The sequence below is a fragment of the Haliotis asinina genome, chromosome 6 (genome assembly GCF_037392515.1).
Source record: "Haliotis asinina isolate JCU_RB_2024 chromosome 6, JCU_Hal_asi_v2, whole genome shotgun sequence".
Lineage (NCBI taxonomy): Eukaryota > Metazoa > Mollusca > Gastropoda > Lepetellida > Haliotidae > Haliotis > Haliotis asinina.
In genome coordinates, this window is record NC_090285.1 from 46,128,632 (window position 1) to 46,147,057 (window position 18,426).

General features: G+C 39.2%; 1 protein-coding gene across 1 annotated transcript in view; it reads left to right on the forward strand.

The window, feature by feature from the left end:
- Nucleotides 1-8,598, forward strand: part of LOC137287560 (Golgi-associated PDZ and coiled-coil motif-containing protein-like) — a 66,935-nt gene extending 58,337 nt beyond the window's left edge. The window contains exons 4-9 of the mRNA XM_067819924.1: nt 1,442-1,607; nt 1,788-1,883; nt 4,185-4,349; nt 4,866-4,957; nt 5,552-5,689; nt 6,123-8,598. Of these exons, the coding sequence (XP_067676025.1) occupies nt 1,442-1,607; nt 1,788-1,883; nt 4,185-4,349; nt 4,866-4,957; nt 5,552-5,689; nt 6,123-6,255 (790 nt within the window). The 3' untranslated portion in view covers nt 6,256-8,598. The remainder of the gene's footprint in view (nt 1-1,441; nt 1,608-1,787; nt 1,884-4,184; nt 4,350-4,865; nt 4,958-5,551; nt 5,690-6,122) is intronic.
- The last annotated feature ends 9,828 nt before the right edge of the window (nt 8,599-18,426 follow it).

The window sequence follows — 18,426 nt, forward strand, 5'->3', positions numbered from 1 at the left end:
TATACTTTGAGGAAACGGGCCCTGCCTATCTAACTATGTCAAAATATGCAACTATATGAATTATGGCATCAAGCCTGTTGTATGCTGTCAAAGTCTAATACTGTTCAAAAGATCAATGAGTGGATTTTCTTATGTGGACATGACTGTTTTGCATATTTCATAAACTAATGGTTTGTCTCTTGTATTAGGGTGGTGGTTGTTCTGTGATCTCAATGGTTAAGCGTCCGTTCGTCATGCTGAAGACTTGGTTTCGATTCCCCTCATGGGAGTAATGTATGAAGCCCATTTCTGGTGTCCCCAGCTATGATATTGCTGGACCATTGCTAAACGGTGCAAATCAGTGAAAGGGAGATAACTCCAAATCTGCTTTCCTTTTGTTTGCAAAATCTAGTGATTGCTACGAAAAGGTTTGCCTCGCATTCCAATAAATAAATTTTGACAAAACATTCAAATGAAGTCCCTGTGAATATTAAGAAGGTTAATTACACTGTGGCGACTTTACTGAGACTATACCTGCAGGAAACAGCAAGATGTAAGATTCAGATCATTTGGTTCACACAGACTGGCTGAAGTGTACAATCCGATACCCACACTTCAAACAGTTCAAAATTAACACTGAGGTTTTGGGTAAGATAAATACATTGTTCACTGGTCCCTCGGGGCCCATGGAGGGAATATAAACAAACATCGAGGGTACATGGACCCCTCCCTCCCTCATGACCAGTGAACAACATATATCGTCTGTCTAGTGAATCATGCGACTAAACTGTCTGGAAATCAGATCACTTGACATATTGCAACATTTGTCTGTGTTTTGAAATTTATTTGTCAATCTGGGAATTGTGAACATTGTATTCCTGAAATTTCAAGTCATAAAATATGCTTTGCACACATAAATGTATGCTCTGACACTGTGGCATCTATTGCCATCTAACACTCCATGTACAGTGTCTAGAACTATTGGAGATACACGCTACACAATGAATCCTCTCTTGTGGAGAAAGTGTAGGTGGCGCTATATCAGTGATAATAGGAGGATGAAAGGGTGTTATTAGCCCTTCACATAACTCACGGTGATCCCCTAAAATATGGGATTGGGGGTCATTCACATAGTACTTGCAACTCCATAAAATTCATCATCATACCCCCTAGCTGTAAATTATGAATGGTCCCTTACATGTATCTCCATTCAAAAGCACCAAGCATCACTGTACTGCAAGTTATTCTATCACATAGTTTGGTACAGAGTATAAATTGGAAAACGGGCAGTTGGTTTCCTTCCCATAACTGGGATTTGACCCCACTCATCATGGCATTAAGCATTCTAATCATCATTTTCTTACCTTACATGTTATGTTTACAAGCTGTGATCTATCTGATGTTGTTCAACACAGCATGAGACCCAAATCACTCACCTACTCTTACGTTTGCTTGACTGCAGGATTCAGCAGATCCAGCTCCTGGGACGAGACATGCGGGGATCAGAACACGACAAGCTGTGGAACCAGCTGGAGGCAGAGATACACCTACATAGACACAAGACAGTCATCCGGGCATGCAGAGGGCGCTCCAACAGGAAGAAGAGGCTACCTGTACCACCAGGACATGTATGTGGATGATCCACTTGACATGTCGTCTATAAACCTAAAGAAAATTATCAATACCCAATGTGAATGAAGTCTTGGTTCATGATTTTTATTTGCAAATTTTATTTTGAAAAGCATGTGATGTACATCATTAATTGTTCAGTACTACTATGTATGTAATTTTACATTATTATTCTTCAGGATTTCCAGTCATTGAAGAGAAAGCATGGTTTAGGAGAAGCTCGAACTATCAAACTGACAAAGAGTGCTGACGAGGGCCTCGGCATGTCCATTACAGTGAGTGGATATTGTATTTAACTACCTCCCCTTGTTGTGCCAGGATCCACTAGTAATGGATTTGAATTCCAGCTTATTCCTGAACATGATCCTTAAATTGTCACCGCCACACTGTGCTGTTACATGAGAAAATGCGTCATTTCAGGATATGGTGACATCATTCCACTCTAAATTATTTATGGAACAGAAATACCATGCAGAGCATGCCACTGTAATGTAATGGAGTTATTATTTAAAACTATACCCCAACCCATTATTATCAGCAGTCCAAAATATTTATTGGAACATGTTTGCAGTGTTGCATCAAACATTAGGGCACAGTACAAAGGGAGGTAATTCATAAATGATACATACAATTTTCTGGATCACAACTTCTTGTTTATTGCGTTGAGCAATGTTTTTATGGAGATTCTTACATTGTTATCAAGTAAAAGTTAATGCAACCGAATAGTGAGAAGCTTTATATATATGGCATGTTGTGACAAACCGCGGATTAACACTAACAATAGCAAGTAACAGAATAAACAAGTGGTACCTAATTGAAAGAGGCCAGTACGGAACTAAAACAACAAGTAGCGCTGGTGATGAAGTCAATGATATGGGGGCTTAAGTAGTAACAACAAATATACAATGCTTAGATAGTCTATTGTTTGATGGGTTCTTTATAGGCCGATGGTATGTAGTGTCCATGGTGTCGATTGATCAAAGGTTTGTGGCGGCGGATTTTGATGGCTTTTGATGGTGTTGATGCCTTATTAGGAGTCTGTCAGTATTAGGAAGGGCATTTCTAATGGGGGCAGTTTCTTGCTTAGTCAATTTGGGTTTGTCCAGGAACGTCTTGACTAGGTTAGATGGATACTGGTTGACATGTTGGTGAAGACATGTTGTAAGTACCTGAGTTCCTGTTCTAGGTCATCGCTGCTGGAGCAAATGTTATTGGCGCATGTTGAGATGGCACCAGACTTGGTTTTAGGGGGATGGGTGGAGTTGAAATGAATGTACCAGTCTGAGTGGGTGGCTTTCCTGATCTTAGTGTTGCAGGGATTTCCGGATACAAGGACATCTAGGAAGGGGAGTTTATTATCGTTCTATGTCTCCATAGTGAACTTGATTCGGGGATGTTGGATGTTGAGGTGCGGGAGTAGTGAAGTTGGGTCTTGGTCTTTCCTGAGGATAACAAAAATATCATCCATCTTCTATATCAGGAGACCGGATGGATGCAGGAGGCCAGGTTTTTTTTCTTCAAAATGGGTCATGTAGATTTCATTAAAAATTGGAGGAAAAAGGGGATCCCATGGGGAGACCATGGATCTGCTAAAAATGTCTCCCCTGGTGAAGTAGGTAGATGATGGAGTCTCTGGTTGGTATCAAGGGTTTGGTCCAGGCTGGAGATATGCTTACGGAGGATTTGAAGGGACATTAGTAAAGTGGTTAATAACCTCATGGCTGAAAATCTGGTCAGGTTCACTATTTCTGCTTGTCTTTTGGCAGAAGTCTGCGGGGTCTCTGATATTGGATTTTGCTGTTTAACTTAGAGAGGACAATATTTGTGTGAGATACTGGGAAGTGTGGTAGAAGACTTGTAAACAAGAAGTTGTAATCCATAAAGTTATATGTTTCATTGTTGACTCACCAATACCCATCTAGAATGCACATTAAACAATTAGGAGGTAATTCATGCTGGTGTAGCAGGGCGTGGAGTCATCCCACAGATGACATCCTTACCTTGTTAGCTTGCTGAAGGGGTTAACCTCTTTGGTCATGTGGACAAGGCGTCCGACTTCGGATCGGAAGGTCCGTCGTTCGGATCCCAGCACGGGACTCGGAAATTTTGTGGCCGCTACATTGGCGCCCAACGTGGGGCTGAGCACGTTCATATCATATTTGAACAAAATAAGCCTCAGTACCTAACTATGCGGCCCGGGACGTGCCTTCTGTTGACGGGGGAGTATGTAGCAGGGCGTGGAGTCATCCCACAGATGACATCCTTACCTTGTTAGCTTGCTGAAGGGGTTAACCTCTTTGGTCATGTGGACAAGGCGTCCGACTTCGGATCGGAAGGTCCGTCGTTCGAATCCCAGCACGGGACTCGGAAATTTTGTGGCCGCTACACTGGTAACAGGGGAGACAACTTTCACTGCAGGGAATTGCCCAATATTATTGCGATTATGATGTCAATAAGAGGAAGTGTCATTTTTTTTTTAGATAAGCGGTTTAAGCAGAAGTTTTTATTTATGATTGTATGTCCATTTTGTTGTATTTGTATAATTTTAGTACTTTGAAAATGTGTGTTTTTTTCAGGGAGGAAAGGAACATGGAGTCCCCATCCTCATCTCAGAAATCCATGAGGGCCAACCTGCTGACAGATGTGAGGGCCTCTTTGTTGGAGACGCAATATTGTCCGTGAATGGTATTGATCTGAGGCAAGCTAAACACTCTGAAGCTGTACAAGTGCTCTCTCAACAGGTATGTGTCGTCACCTGTCCTACTGTGAACTCCCTGTGGAGTCAGTATCTGCCCACTACCTGCACTGGTTAAAAGAGTTACTGGCAAACACTGGCACCCATTGGCGCTTGCAGTTGTTAGCGAAGAGGGCCCCAGGTTGTCCGCAAGTCTAGTGCGATGAGTTCTAAATAGTTCATATAACAAATAAAGATGCAAAGACGGGTTCTTGTCTATGTATATATTCACATATATTAATTTATTCCTATATGACATGGAAAGACCCTTCTGCTTTTTTAAACCTCTGTCTCTTCTTAGGCTGTATGTGAATCATTTTTTGTAATTAACATTTACATCCCTTTAATTCATTACCATCTGAAGAAACAGTTCTAATGTGGTCTGTGGAAGGCATCCTTGATATTGCCAGGGTATGCATTCCGATAAATCTGGATGCATCTATGGCTCGGACGGATAATTTCATTACCTCGCTTGTTAGTAAATCCAGGAGTACTGTTATTAATTTTAAATGTTTATTTTCAGCAAGGAGAGATATCAATGGAAGTGATGTTTGTTGCCCCTGACGAGGACAGTGATGATGAAAATAAAGAGTATGAAGATGAACATGGTTTCAGGTACTCCACCTTGATCCATAACTGCAATAACCTTCTAACACTTAGTGTCTCAAAGATGTATCACGTTTTACAAGAGTTCATGTCATTTGATTGGATTTCAAACACTTAAGGTGTCTGTTAATAAGCATCACTCCAAAGGGAAGTGGCCAGTGATTAAGTGAACTTGAAGTAAAGATAAAAAACCTTTGAGTCAACGTTGTGTGCACACTCTTTCCATGTTGTCACATCGCCCGGTGTACAGTACACAACCCTGTGCTCTTAAAAGATGGTGGCCAGATGAATGCATGCAAACACTTAGTTGCAGATACAGCAACATGCAATAAACTAGGACAAAGCATGGTGACTATGTGTCCCTGTCCACTCAGCTGTTATTGGGTACATCACAAGGATGGGAAAGCCACAATAACCCAGTCTGTCTAATGGTTACAAGAGTTTCATGTTGCCCAGGGAGTTGAAATTGATAATGCTGTTGAGATTGATTTCCAGTGATTGCGGGAAAAACAAGGCACCTTTGAGCAGCTGAGCTTGACCACCGACATGGTGCAGATGTTAGTATAATGTTAAAAATATATGAAATCACTCTGTATGTTTCAGATACAGGATATATGATGATGAGGTGATCAGTGACAACAGTGATGTCAGTCGGACAGAGACACCATCTTCCGCAAGACCAATGACAAATGGCCCTACGACACCACCAGGGGGCGCTAAACCTGTCAACACTAGGAACAGGTAGCTAGAAATTTCATCTAATACAGATAGTGTTATACCAGGATGGTGATGCATAAAGCTCATTTATTACATTTTTACACCTGGATAGAAAATGAGGCAGATTTATTACAATGTTACACCTGGATAGGAAACAGGACAGATTTATTACAATGTTACACCTGGATAAGAAACAGGACAGATTTATTGCAATGTTGCACCTGGATTGGAAACAGGACAAATGTATTACAGTGTTACACCTGGATAGGAAACAAGACAGATTTATTACAGTGTTAGACCCGGATAGGAAACAAGACAGATGTATTACAGTGTTAGACTTGGATAGGAAACAGGACAGATTTATTGCCAACAAGCATGGGTTAGACCAGTTCTGACCCGGATCTTCATGGGAAAATATTAACGGACTTATTGTTCATGAAATTATTTGTATTTACAGTCAGACAAACAGCAGCCCTGAGGCACCTGGGACAAGTGGCGGACAGAAAGTGTCAGTTGGTCAGCTCCAGCCAAACAGTATACAGCACCAGCAGGCTGCACACAAAGATGCAGTTTTCAGTGGGAACCAATAGGACAGTTGGACTATTGTATACACAAATGGAGGACATTTTTACTGGGTGTACAACGCCAACAGATGAACAACTCATTGTTTTTTTCTAAGAACTAAATGATCTGACCTGAGGCGGGACACATGTACAGTCACCAAGTGCATCATGTTTTCTAAACATCTTTTAGAAAGAAATCCATAGCCAAGGTTTCATTAATATTTTGTATCTGTAACTTGAGGGGTCAAGGTTTTCAGGGGAGATCACTGGGACATCAGTAGGTGTAGGCATACAACTAGGTAAATTAAAGGAGGATAACTGATTCGTCACTATGTTTAGCAAGGGGTAAAACTGTGTTATTACCAGGTCTTCAAGGGGGATAGCTGAGACAGTATCTCAAACAAACTGTGGATATACATTGTTGGATTGGATCAGTGTTGTACATTGTACATTATGAATGAATTGGTTTTGAAATCATGTATGTTGTGTTGAATTGTGGGCCACGTGGGATGAGGTTTGTGTTGTTACTCATGACTTTTTATTAAACTGTAATACACGAGTAACCAAGCATATGAGTCTGGGAATTGAGCTAGCTACTGACAGTTGATATATGGACTGAACTATATTTATATATTGCATAGGCTTGAATGTTGATTCTTGATGATGTGTGGCAGACAGAAATTACTCACAATTAGACAGTTTCTGAAGTCTAGCAACCACAGTACCTGCTCCTATCATGCTAACAAGAACACATCCTTTCAACAGGTCAATTGTAAGAGCCACCAAGTATCACTGAACATTGTCAGAAACCTCCAGGATTGTTGATCATCTCATAGCCATACATCAATTTCCTAATCACTGCATGAATTGTATTTGTCATTAAATGTGTGCAATAGGGTTATTAGTAAGAGGGCCTGTAAGTCTCAAGAAGTGCTACTTCTCGCATTAAGCTGCTCCTGTCTCCCTTTGTAGGCACCAACTTGCAATATGTGAGACGGGCCCAGCTTACTTCTGGTACCAGATTTCTGGTGACAAGTGTGTATTCAAGACCCAGTTAGCGTCTTTACTGGGCCTGACCATAAGTACATCCATACTTGGCTGTCACAGGTTTTGACAGTCATAACACTTGGCTAATTTGGGGATGGTTAGATTGGAAATTTGTTATTCCTGCAAGAGTTACCCTGCTTACTGTCAACTGATAACCATGAAATCATTCAAAAGGGTATGAAATATTGTCACCAGAAGTACTTAGGTCATGACCTACTTATGGGCCCTATTGACATTTCTAAGATCCTGTTACAGTGTTCCATGACAGTCAATATTTCCTCCCTGTTCAGCTTACTGTGATAACCAGTTGGATTTTGTCAGAATGTGTTTAATACCAAGGAAAGAAATAGAGGACTCATTTGTTGTCAGACCTGTTGTTCTCCTTCTGATCTGGTGCCAACAAACAAATTGTCGTCCTTCTATGGTTACTTTCCTTGGATTAAGAGCCAGTTGTGTTGTGATTGATACTCTCTGTAATATGCTAGTCATCTTCTTTGAAGGGCCCAAGTTTGTGTTTCACAAGCAATAAGCATTTATCCACTACTGGTCTTTTCTGGATTCTTCCAGTGATAAAGAAGTCAAGAATTGTCCCTGAAGGATTCTTGCATTATTGTCATTGGGTCTTAAAGCAGGTCTCTGTAGAATTTCTGCCAATGTTTAGGATAACTTTGGGGGCAAATCAAGAGGGTGATGGTGTGTATATCGGTGACTGTCTCTGTGGTTTTGCTGTTAAATTTTGGGAGCAGGATTGCTTGATGATGTGTGAACATCAATGACTCAGTGGTAAACAACCATCTTGTCATTTGAAACGGGACTGATAGTCATCTGCTGTGTTGCCATCGACATCATAGTCTGTGTCCTGGAAATGCAGATGGATTGACCAGCCCAGTATTAATGGAGACGTATGTACTTCAAGATAGCAATTATGAGATTTATCATCAAATACAACAACCATACATTACTCACATGACTGAGTAACGTCTGGTGTTCAGGTGCCCTTATGTAACTTGTAATCAGGAATGTAGTACATACATACTGGGTAGGGGTAATAATACTGTATTCAACCATTTATTGAATTTTCATAGCATCATCTTCAAATCTTTATGGATGTTACTACAAACTCCGTATTTTGAACTATAACTTTATCACACTAATTATATTTTGCCCATTCACAATTTACTGTCACCTTTGTACAAAATTCTCCTAAATAGAATAAAACATTACCTCATATTTGAGGGTTCTTCCTGCCTTTATCAAGTTACATGTTCACCGTAGACCACATGGGAGACATCAATCATCAGTATTGTTACAGACAATCCAAAATACATGTTCTGTGTTTTCCTAACACCTGCAACAGAGGCTCTCTGTACCATTGGGATGTGTACAGAATGTCCAAATCTCCCAGGACCATTGTACCTTAACCTGTGGTCACATCTTACAGTCGTGAACGTTGTTGCCAGTACCTCATTGAATGTAGTTCACCATAGTTCCACTGATGTTGACTATTGAGTGTGTTTACTTTTACACCTTTTTTGGCAATATTCCAGCGATATCATGGCAGGGGACACCAGAAATGGGCTTCATACATTGTAAAGATGTGGGGAATTGAAACCAGGTCTTCAGCATGACAACCAAATGGCTACCCTACCGACCCCTATGGTGGACTAGATTGAAGTAGGGTGATGTAAGTAGGTTGGTTGGAAGTAGTAGTGAAGTGCAGTTGTATTGTAGTACCTCGTTTCCTACACATGTACTACAGTCAACACAATGGTACAGTAGGGTCAACTGCGGTCTGCTTGGGTCAACCATGTTCAACCATGTACAACCACATTCAAACTATAGTAAGAGTAGGGTGTTGCCATTTCAGCTAACCATCGAGATGTTGAAAATATTTTGGCCAAACTGCTGCCAAACCATAGGTTTGCTGGAGTTCAAAGTACAGTTATAACTATGGTGATCTACACATAAGTGCATCTAACTATGTTTAACTATTATCAGATACGGACAAAGATGTCCATCACCTCACTATGGTCAACTGCGTGCGTGTCTGTAAGATGTGATCGCTGCTTTAGTAATGTATGGTGTGGGGTAACAGTATTCATGTACATACATGTGTATGTTTATATACTCTGTGTTACTATTATCATTTTGAGGAGATTGGCCTAGAGCAGTGATCGAAATAACGGCCTGCCTGACTGCCCGTGGCCGGTAAATTTTGAGTCGGGCTGTCTGGAAATTCTCTCCACCAGCCCGATTGTCTGGCTGAAATTTTTAAGGTTGACCTACTTTCAGTTCTCTCTCAGGACGATCATTCCGTTTAATTGTCATGTCATATTTTGATTTAAGAAAGATGAATGAAACCTACGAGCATATTCCATAGTTATACATGGACAACTCTTCAGCCAGTGAAGATAGCAATAGGACACTAAAACTGGCTGGCTTAGTAAGCTACACTATGATTGGATATCTGTAGTCACATGGTTCAATAATAACCAATCAAAGAGAGGGCTAACTAAAGGTTGGCAGGCAACATTTATGGGCCACCAGCCCAGCTGTCAGGTTGAGTTGAAGAATCATTTCAATCACTGGCCTAGAGCATTATTTGAATGTGTTTGTACTCGATTTTTCTATGTGTAAATGTGGTTTCAATTTAACTGATGACCATATGACTCTTTCATTCAATAACAGAAGTTTTGAACACATTCCAAAATATGAAATTCCTCAAACTCTTTATCCTGTATGTCACTGATAATTTTTTTTTAAGGAACATGTGTTCATTATTGAATGTTGTGTCAAATTTATAACCACATTTTGTATGTACAGACTCATGGATGCTGAATATACACTCCTCAATAAGACAGTGAATTGTCTTTTTTAGAGCATGATTCATATCTGGTTTTGACATGAATGCGAGATTTTTTTATGTTGCTCAAATGTGGTTTGAGGGTTGAATTTTGAAGTAGTGGTATGCATTGGGACGACCACAGCTAAGTATTATCATTGATATTGTATGTACAAAATATTACTTCATTGTTACTGATACAAAATATCCTTTGGGGATGACAAGGAGGTCTAGTAATTCTCCTGTAAATAATGTTACTGTTTCTTTTATTAAAAATTCTTTGGGAATGTCCGATGGGGTTGGGTTATGTTAGTTTATTATTATTAGTTGATATGTAGTGTTTACATACTTTCAGTCAGACATATTGTATTTTTACTGATGGCACCAGAACAAACAGTAGCAAGGGTGGCAGTTTTCCACCAATCCATGGAAATCAATCAGTCCTGGACCCTGCTGGGTGCATCCAGAACACTAGCTGATTTTCTGCTGAAAACACCTGTTGACATATGTGCAGTAATCATCCATGCACTGTCTGGATTGTACCCAATTACTAACCATCCAATTAAAACAGTAATCCACATTTCTATACAACTGCCTCGTGATTCAGATTTGACTATCTAATATATATGTATATGTATTACTATTTCAAAGTTTTAGTTTTCTTTGTGTTTTGCTTTTTCTCAGATATTGAACTTTATTTACCATTTTACAAAATTCAGTTTGTTGAAGACAAGATGTGAGACTTACGCTATGTAGATATGCCTAAGTTATTTATGTTCCTGTAGTGCTTTGGATGCTTATTTGGGATGGGCGATTAATTCATATATTCATCCAATACATAATGTAATGGTAGACTTAAACAGAATTACTTATGTAATAGACATGAAAATGTCTATTAGTTTTACCTAAAGCTATGGAAATAGTGCATGTATGTTGTCCTTGTATATGGGTGTCAAGTTTTATAAGAATATTACATTATGTCAACTAATTCCAAAGTATTTCCTTTGTATTTGATGAAATGCAAATTGAACTACATGAATTTCTGAAATCCATATTTTATGTCTCATTTCTACAAATGACGTAAACCCATACAGGGCCTCGATCTAGATACATGCTCCGGTCTAATCTGTTATTGTGTCACCACAACATCCATCTTTGAACTGTGACACAACATCCATCTTTGAACTACGTCAGTACCTCAAGGTACTATTTACCGGTCTGAGACAGTAAATGTAGAGTTGTGTAATGTCCTGCTTTTGGGTACTTTATAAGTATGGACTTTGAAATTTACAGCACCATGGTGCCACTGAGTTTTGTTTGGCGCGACTAGGTTTTCAGGACAGAGAAGTTCCTTAAAATCAAGCTCTAAAATATGATGTATGGCTAACCCAAAGACATTACGTTTCGTTTAAGTGATGTCATTGAATGCTCATAAGGCCAGACCAGTTGTATTTCTTGTATTACAGATTTTTGTCCTGAGAAAACCAAAATGCAGGAATGGGAAAAAAATATTCCTTCTAAATGCTGAAAGTATTTTGCCTATGGCAATTTTTGTGTATGGGGCAAAAAAAACAAACACTTTCTAAAAGTAGTTTTCTTATAAGTTTACATTTTTGGCCTATAAAAACTAAGATTTTATCTTTTGAGTAGAGAAAATTATTTTATTATTTTTCTTACTCTTGGACAAAATACAACCAGAGGATTCATAAAACAAGAAATACAGTTGGTCTGGCCTTATGAATCAGTGTAATACATGTATGTCATAGATCATTTTTAAGAAATGTGAAACATCTGCAACAGCTGAAAATCACGTTCAACATGCTAGTTGACCAATATATCTGTCTATTTGCATTTTCAAGCTCATTTTTGATAAATATGCTTCACAGTCGATTAATGAAACTGCTGCTGCAGCTTTAGGAGTCATAAATAGGCCTCCAAAAAAACATGTTGTTCATCATTTGTACTGCTGAAGAATCAAGCTTATCATCAGTGATGAGTTTGGAGAATGTTTCATGTTGATGTGTGTCTTGTGGGAAAAATCTATCAGAATTCTGTTCGTCTTTGTTTTCCCATCAAAGATTTAGTCCATATGTAAATTACTGAGACAGTTTCTGTGAAGTATGGTTGATGTCAGTTGCCAAAATACAGCTAGTAATGAGTATCCTTGTATTAGTATATAGTGGTTTAGAACTTCCCATCAAGTTTAGGTCAGTGTAAAAATTTAAGATTGAAGTTTGAGTATAAGTGATATTACTTGGCAAAATGCAGCTGAAAGATCCTAGGCCATGTTTCACAAAGTGCTCATAATGTTAAACCTATCATAACTTCCATACCTGATTATAGGCTTAAGTGAGTGAGTGAGTGAGTTAAGTTTTATGCCTCTTTTGGAAATGTCACATCGAGGGACACCAGTTAAGACAGTTATAATGCTGTCACTGCAGTGCACATTGATTCATGGGTATCTGTCATAATTGAATGAAGATATATTAGCCTAGACAATTGATGATGGAATAATATAGTTTATGAATGATTGTCGTATCATGTGCTGGCTGTATTGTATCAGGCAGCATCAAGATTGAGGTCTCTTTATGATAGCTCAGATAAGATTGATCAATGCTTGATGTCGCAGGTAATATACTGGGCACTTCATTTTTTCTTGGTTTATATGTGTATATACAGTGTAAACTCACCAAAATTGCACCCAGACAACTTTTGAGAGTTACCAGACCAGGTGGAAAGTTGCCAGTCCCAAATTTTCTGGATTAATGAAAATAGGTTTGTAACTAAGAGGAGGAAAACTGCTTATTGTTTTCAACTCTGTTTCAAACAAGGCTTAGTCATTATACTCAAAGTCATGTTCGTCCAAGACCATCAGGTGTGCAACTTTTTAAAATGACTGTCGGGTTGCAAACCGACCATCCTGAACACTCAGGAGTTTGCAATGCTGGTATACATGTATATCTGTTTGTTAAATGGTTCCTGTGTAATGAATGTTGAAGTTTTGCAGTGAGGTATTAAAAACAAACAATCTCTGATACATACATTTTGGAGGTCATTGGATCCTAATGTAAACAGTACTTTTCAGTGTTGGTTGGCTCCAGTGAGTTACATGTAATACATCAGCAATATTTCAACAGTGGGTTTTCTGTTATGAATTAAAATGTGAATGTATCAAAATCATTATAGAAATCAGTATTCTCTTTTGTTTTGACAGACTGGCAAGATCATGTCAATATTTTTGTTGTTAGAGTGTGCATGGTTGGTCTAGTGTTTTCTGCATGGGAGTGTTTCAGACAAAGCTGTATATAAACAAACCAAATATGTATCTATGTCATGTTCCTTGATATAATGCCACTTTCATAATTAACAATGATGAGATTTTTTTCTTAGCATGTTCATGTCAAGGTGGTGTTATAATGAGGGTTGAATGAGCATCCTGTCTTCCAGCACTTGGAGGACCACTACCTGGACTTACCAACTGAGCCAGTAACCAGGGCGACTGCTGCTGATATGGCGCAAGTCTTAGTCTAGATGTTGAAACTTTCTGTGTTTCTTGTAGGGTGTTCTTCCTGAACATGCCTCTACAATTGTCATGCTCATGAGTTTTCATTTATGGGCTTTTCTACCACATAAAGTGGCAAGCCATAATATGACTGTATACTGTTCAAAGTGGAGTTCCCCCATTCTAGGGTATTTGCAGCTAGATTAATAAACATAGCAAACAGTCAGCTGGCAGATAGCAACATTGTGTTTGGGGGGGCTTGGATACATCTGGGACTGCTGTTGGTGGAACAACATTACTGTAAACATTCAAAATGTTTGGGAGTTTGGCATCATATTTCCTGTTTGACTGAGTCAAACAAGCAGTCAATTAGTTTAGTCAAAGTTCTTGCATAGTGTTGGTCCTGGCCAGAACAGTGTCCAGTTCCTTGTTTGCAAAAGCATGAAGTCATAAAATATTTAGCTTGGACCCAAGTCATGAAAGAACCAAGTGAAAGATTCACGATACCAAGTTATGTTTAATTTAATATGATCATAAATACTTAGCGAGGTTCACATTTCAGGTGCACTGATTATGTGATCAATTCTGCAATGTGTTTATGGTGTGGTAAGTGTTGATAATGTTAATTTATCTTGGTAATGTCATGGTGTTGACAACAGATGCCATGTTAAATACTAGTGCATTTGGTGAGCTAGTTCACTAATGAATGATGCTGAAGATCAATCTTCATGTTATCCCTCACGTAACCAGTACAAGGAAGGATGAGACTACAGCCCAGTATTAAATGGTACTGCAGTACTCTGTGCATGGATGCATCATGTGACACAGCCAGGTTCTAAGATACATTCTAGCCCATATTCTGACCCTTTATCATTGGTATATTCCCATTGAAATTCTGGGTTTAAACTGGTCCCAGCAGCTGTCACAAGGAGATAAAATGGATTGGGTGGTTAGGACATATATTTTCGAAGCTCTCCTAGAGATAGGATAGGAGCAAGTGCCATGCATTAACGTTAACTCATAACTATCTTAGCTCTAAGAGATCCTCGAAAATCTAGGCCTAGGTTTGCTGATGGGTTGACAGGTTATCCCCATTCTCTGACTGTGGGGATTTTTGCACAGCATATCATCCTCTGGATTATGTGGTTCAGACTTGATTATTTAGAAACCACATTCATATGTCAGTAGATATGCATGTTGTTTCTTACAAGAAACATGCAAAGAAACAAACATACAGCAGCATGACCATACTGTTGCATGAATTCCATGTCATCTGCAGAGTGTCATCCTGTACACATACTAAGGAGGAATCTGTGTCTGTATCACTCAGCCCTGATCCTGAGATGTTGTCAGTCTGCAGTATGCCATCCCATCCATTTAAACAGAGTAAACAAGTATGACCTCTTCTCTTCATGTGATCAACAAACATCCAGGTTTGAACTGATCTTCAGAAATCCGTGCTTGTTGTATGCTGCAAGTTACAGGATCAAGTGGTCTGGCTCCTAGTTGTGTAGATTGATGTTCATGCTGTAGGTCACTGGATTGTCTTGGGCCCATTTCACAAAACGATCATAGTGCTACAATTGTCATAAGTCTATGTTAAAGTATTGGAGTTATGATCATCATAGTGCCCTTATCGTGTTGTGAAATGGGGCACTGGTCCAGATTCAACAACCCAATTTCTCTACATGTGTTGTAACTGAACTGTTGCTCCAGTGTTATAAGCCATCTCACTCATTTCATCTATACACGGGGAGTATAGTGCCTCAGACAAGAGCATCATGAGGGAAATTACTCATTAAAATGATTTGAGGGATCCTTTACCAACAAGATTTGAACATGGTGATTAAGTTCAGTGTCATGTATACCAGAATATCTGATTGCTCTTTGTGAAAGATGTTCTGTATTCTCAAAATGGTCTGATTTTCACTTGGTTGGTAGTGCTGCACGTCCTGCTGCTGCAACAGTGCATATGTTTCAGTAGATACATCACTCAAGTCTTGATTTCATGGTTTGCAAACTTCATTAACTGTATTTACTCAAAGCTAGTTGAACAACCTGTAATTTCCATTTTGTCAACATTATAAACTGAATACATTCATTGTACAGTCTGTTTCATTCCTCCTAATTTGATAACTTTGTGTTAGTGAATGCTTGTGGTACATTATGCATGCTTAGATGTACAGCTTCTTTCATTGCTGTGTTGGTACCTGGAACAGGATTGCTTGTGCAGTCTGTTGGGTTCCTCAGCTGGTTCCATGCTTGGTGCAATCTGTTGCGTTCCTTGGTTGACCTTTGATACCTTATGCATCCTTTGTTGTACAGTCTGTTACCTTCACATGTATGATGATGTTTTATTTATCGCTGTTATAATTGTTGCTGTTGAGGACTATATTTGGGTCAGGATGTCACAGAACACTCTCAGTTAAAATGCAGTGGACACAGAATACCAGGGATACCCATGGATTTGTGTCTCCTGAATCAGAGATTATTGTGATCATATATTGTTTGTGAAGGGCTTTCCTTTTGTACATATTTGTAACTACAAAATGCTGACACTAGCAATGGTATCTCTGAAGACATCTGGTAAATGTTATGCCTATCTCTTGGAGTGCATTACTCATTTTTTAAAGCCTATACTTAGGGAAATAAAAAAGGGAACACTACTTCACTGAAGTGCCCTTTATATTTTTCAGATTTTACCCACAGTGCAATATCGAGTTTTCTAAGAAACCTGAAAGAAATGAACACTTGGCATTTTCATTTGTTTAACTGAAGCTGAGTCTGATGTTTACATGGCTGTCTGACCGGATCCAGTGAAGTAGAAATATTCACCTTGTATTCTGGTGGGATTTAATAGAGTGTGCTGTGCATCAGTATGATTAAGGGTGTCATTGTTCTGTATCCAGTATGGGGAATCTATCATACAAACTAACCTTCCATCTCACTCACTGACTGAGATTGTAGTGTGCTACTCCTGGCCCTCTGTTATTCATGTGTGTAATCTTCTGTCAGCCATGTCTTGTATGAAGTGTGAGATCCTGATCTTGTAAATATGAGGGAATAAGATACGATCCTGGAATAAAATGATTTTCAAGAAGAAAACAGTGTATTGTTTTTACTGTAATATTTACTGTATCACATGGTCTGCTATCAGTTAGAAACTGCACAGTGATGCTCACACAGAGACGGACACACATCTTGTAGACCTCAAGACCTTTTTGATACATATTACATGGTTCAATGATCATGGCATCATTCAGCGGCTTGTCTAATCTGTACTTTTTATATATAGAAGAACTGGTATATATTGTATTAGATAACAGATTACAGTGACCTACATCATTTCACTTAATCTTGATGTGTCAAGCTTGGTACTTCTGCATGGTGCAAAATTCCAAGCTGAAGATGGAAGATGACAGCACTGTTGGATATGACTTGGGATTTGGTAAGCTTGGCAGAGCTAAAGGACAATTTTCTCAAATATGCATTTCACAATCCATCAAAAGCACAGAAATTATGTTTTTCTTTCTACGAATGTCCAAAGAATGCATGTCAGCTCGTCCATACTAGTAAAGGTGTTCTGAATTTCTTCATGGAATGTTCTTCAGCTGTTGAAGCTTAAGGGTGTACTGAACCATCAAGCTGCAAAAACCTCAGAAAGAGAATTCCAGGATAGAACCGGTTCCTTGTAACCAATGTTTCTTTGAAGAGGAAACTACTGCATCAAAGTATAATGGAGGTATACACCGGATAATACAGGTAGTTTAGTTTAGAATACTGAAGCCTGCAGATTTCAGGGGTGAGGGAGGTTTTGAACCTGACTGTTGTCCAGACAAGTGTTATTTAGAACGGGCCTTCCAAATAATTTTCAGCAACCCATGCTTGTAAACAGCCACAATCGCATTGGGTGGTCATGCTCGCAAACTTGGCTGACACCTGTCATGACTGAACAATGGGGTAGAAGAATACTCGAGCTCAAACCCTGTCATTTGACCAAAGCCACTAGGCAATCCAGCACCACACCTGTAATAATGAAGATGAATATACAACCATATATCTAAAAACAAATGTGTGATCAAGAAACCAATATCATATTTCAGTGCATAAGATATATACAATACAGTTAAACAGATCCTGAGCCTATACACCCTCGGAAAACACCCTTAAATAAACCCTGTAATTTATAAAAAAAATTACCAGGACTGAAAATGTTTCCCAAAAACTACTGTTACCTGACACTGACAAAAAATCGTACGTTGCACATGCTCTCTATGCTCTATGCTCTATGTGGTGTGGTGGGGTAGCCTAGCGGTTAAAGCATTCGCTCGTCACGCCGAAGAGTTCGATTCCCCGCACGGGTTCAGTGTGTGCAGCTCATATCTTGTATCTCCCGCCGTGATATTGCTGTAATATTGCTAAAAGCAGCATAAGAACAAACGTAATCTCCAGAATAGAAATGTGTGCCATTAAGTTTTTCTTTCGAAATCAGTACGGAGAGGATCTGCGAGTACCTATATATCCTGTACAGCGTGTGATCAGCGAACACTCATCTTCAATTTATAGGGAGTTTACAGTGGTCACTGGGAGACCTTAAACAAAATCATCATGTAAAGAGCTGTTCCGTATCCGTGTCAGCAGTTCTGTGTCTCATGTGAGTTGTTATCGTGGATGTTATGGGGGTGAATCGGCTACGGCCATTTAGACCCAGACAATAATGATAAGAGCGTTACAAATCAACATGTAGTGGATGCATGTGGTCCTTCTATATTCTGAATGGGACCGTTCATAATTTATGGCTAGGGAT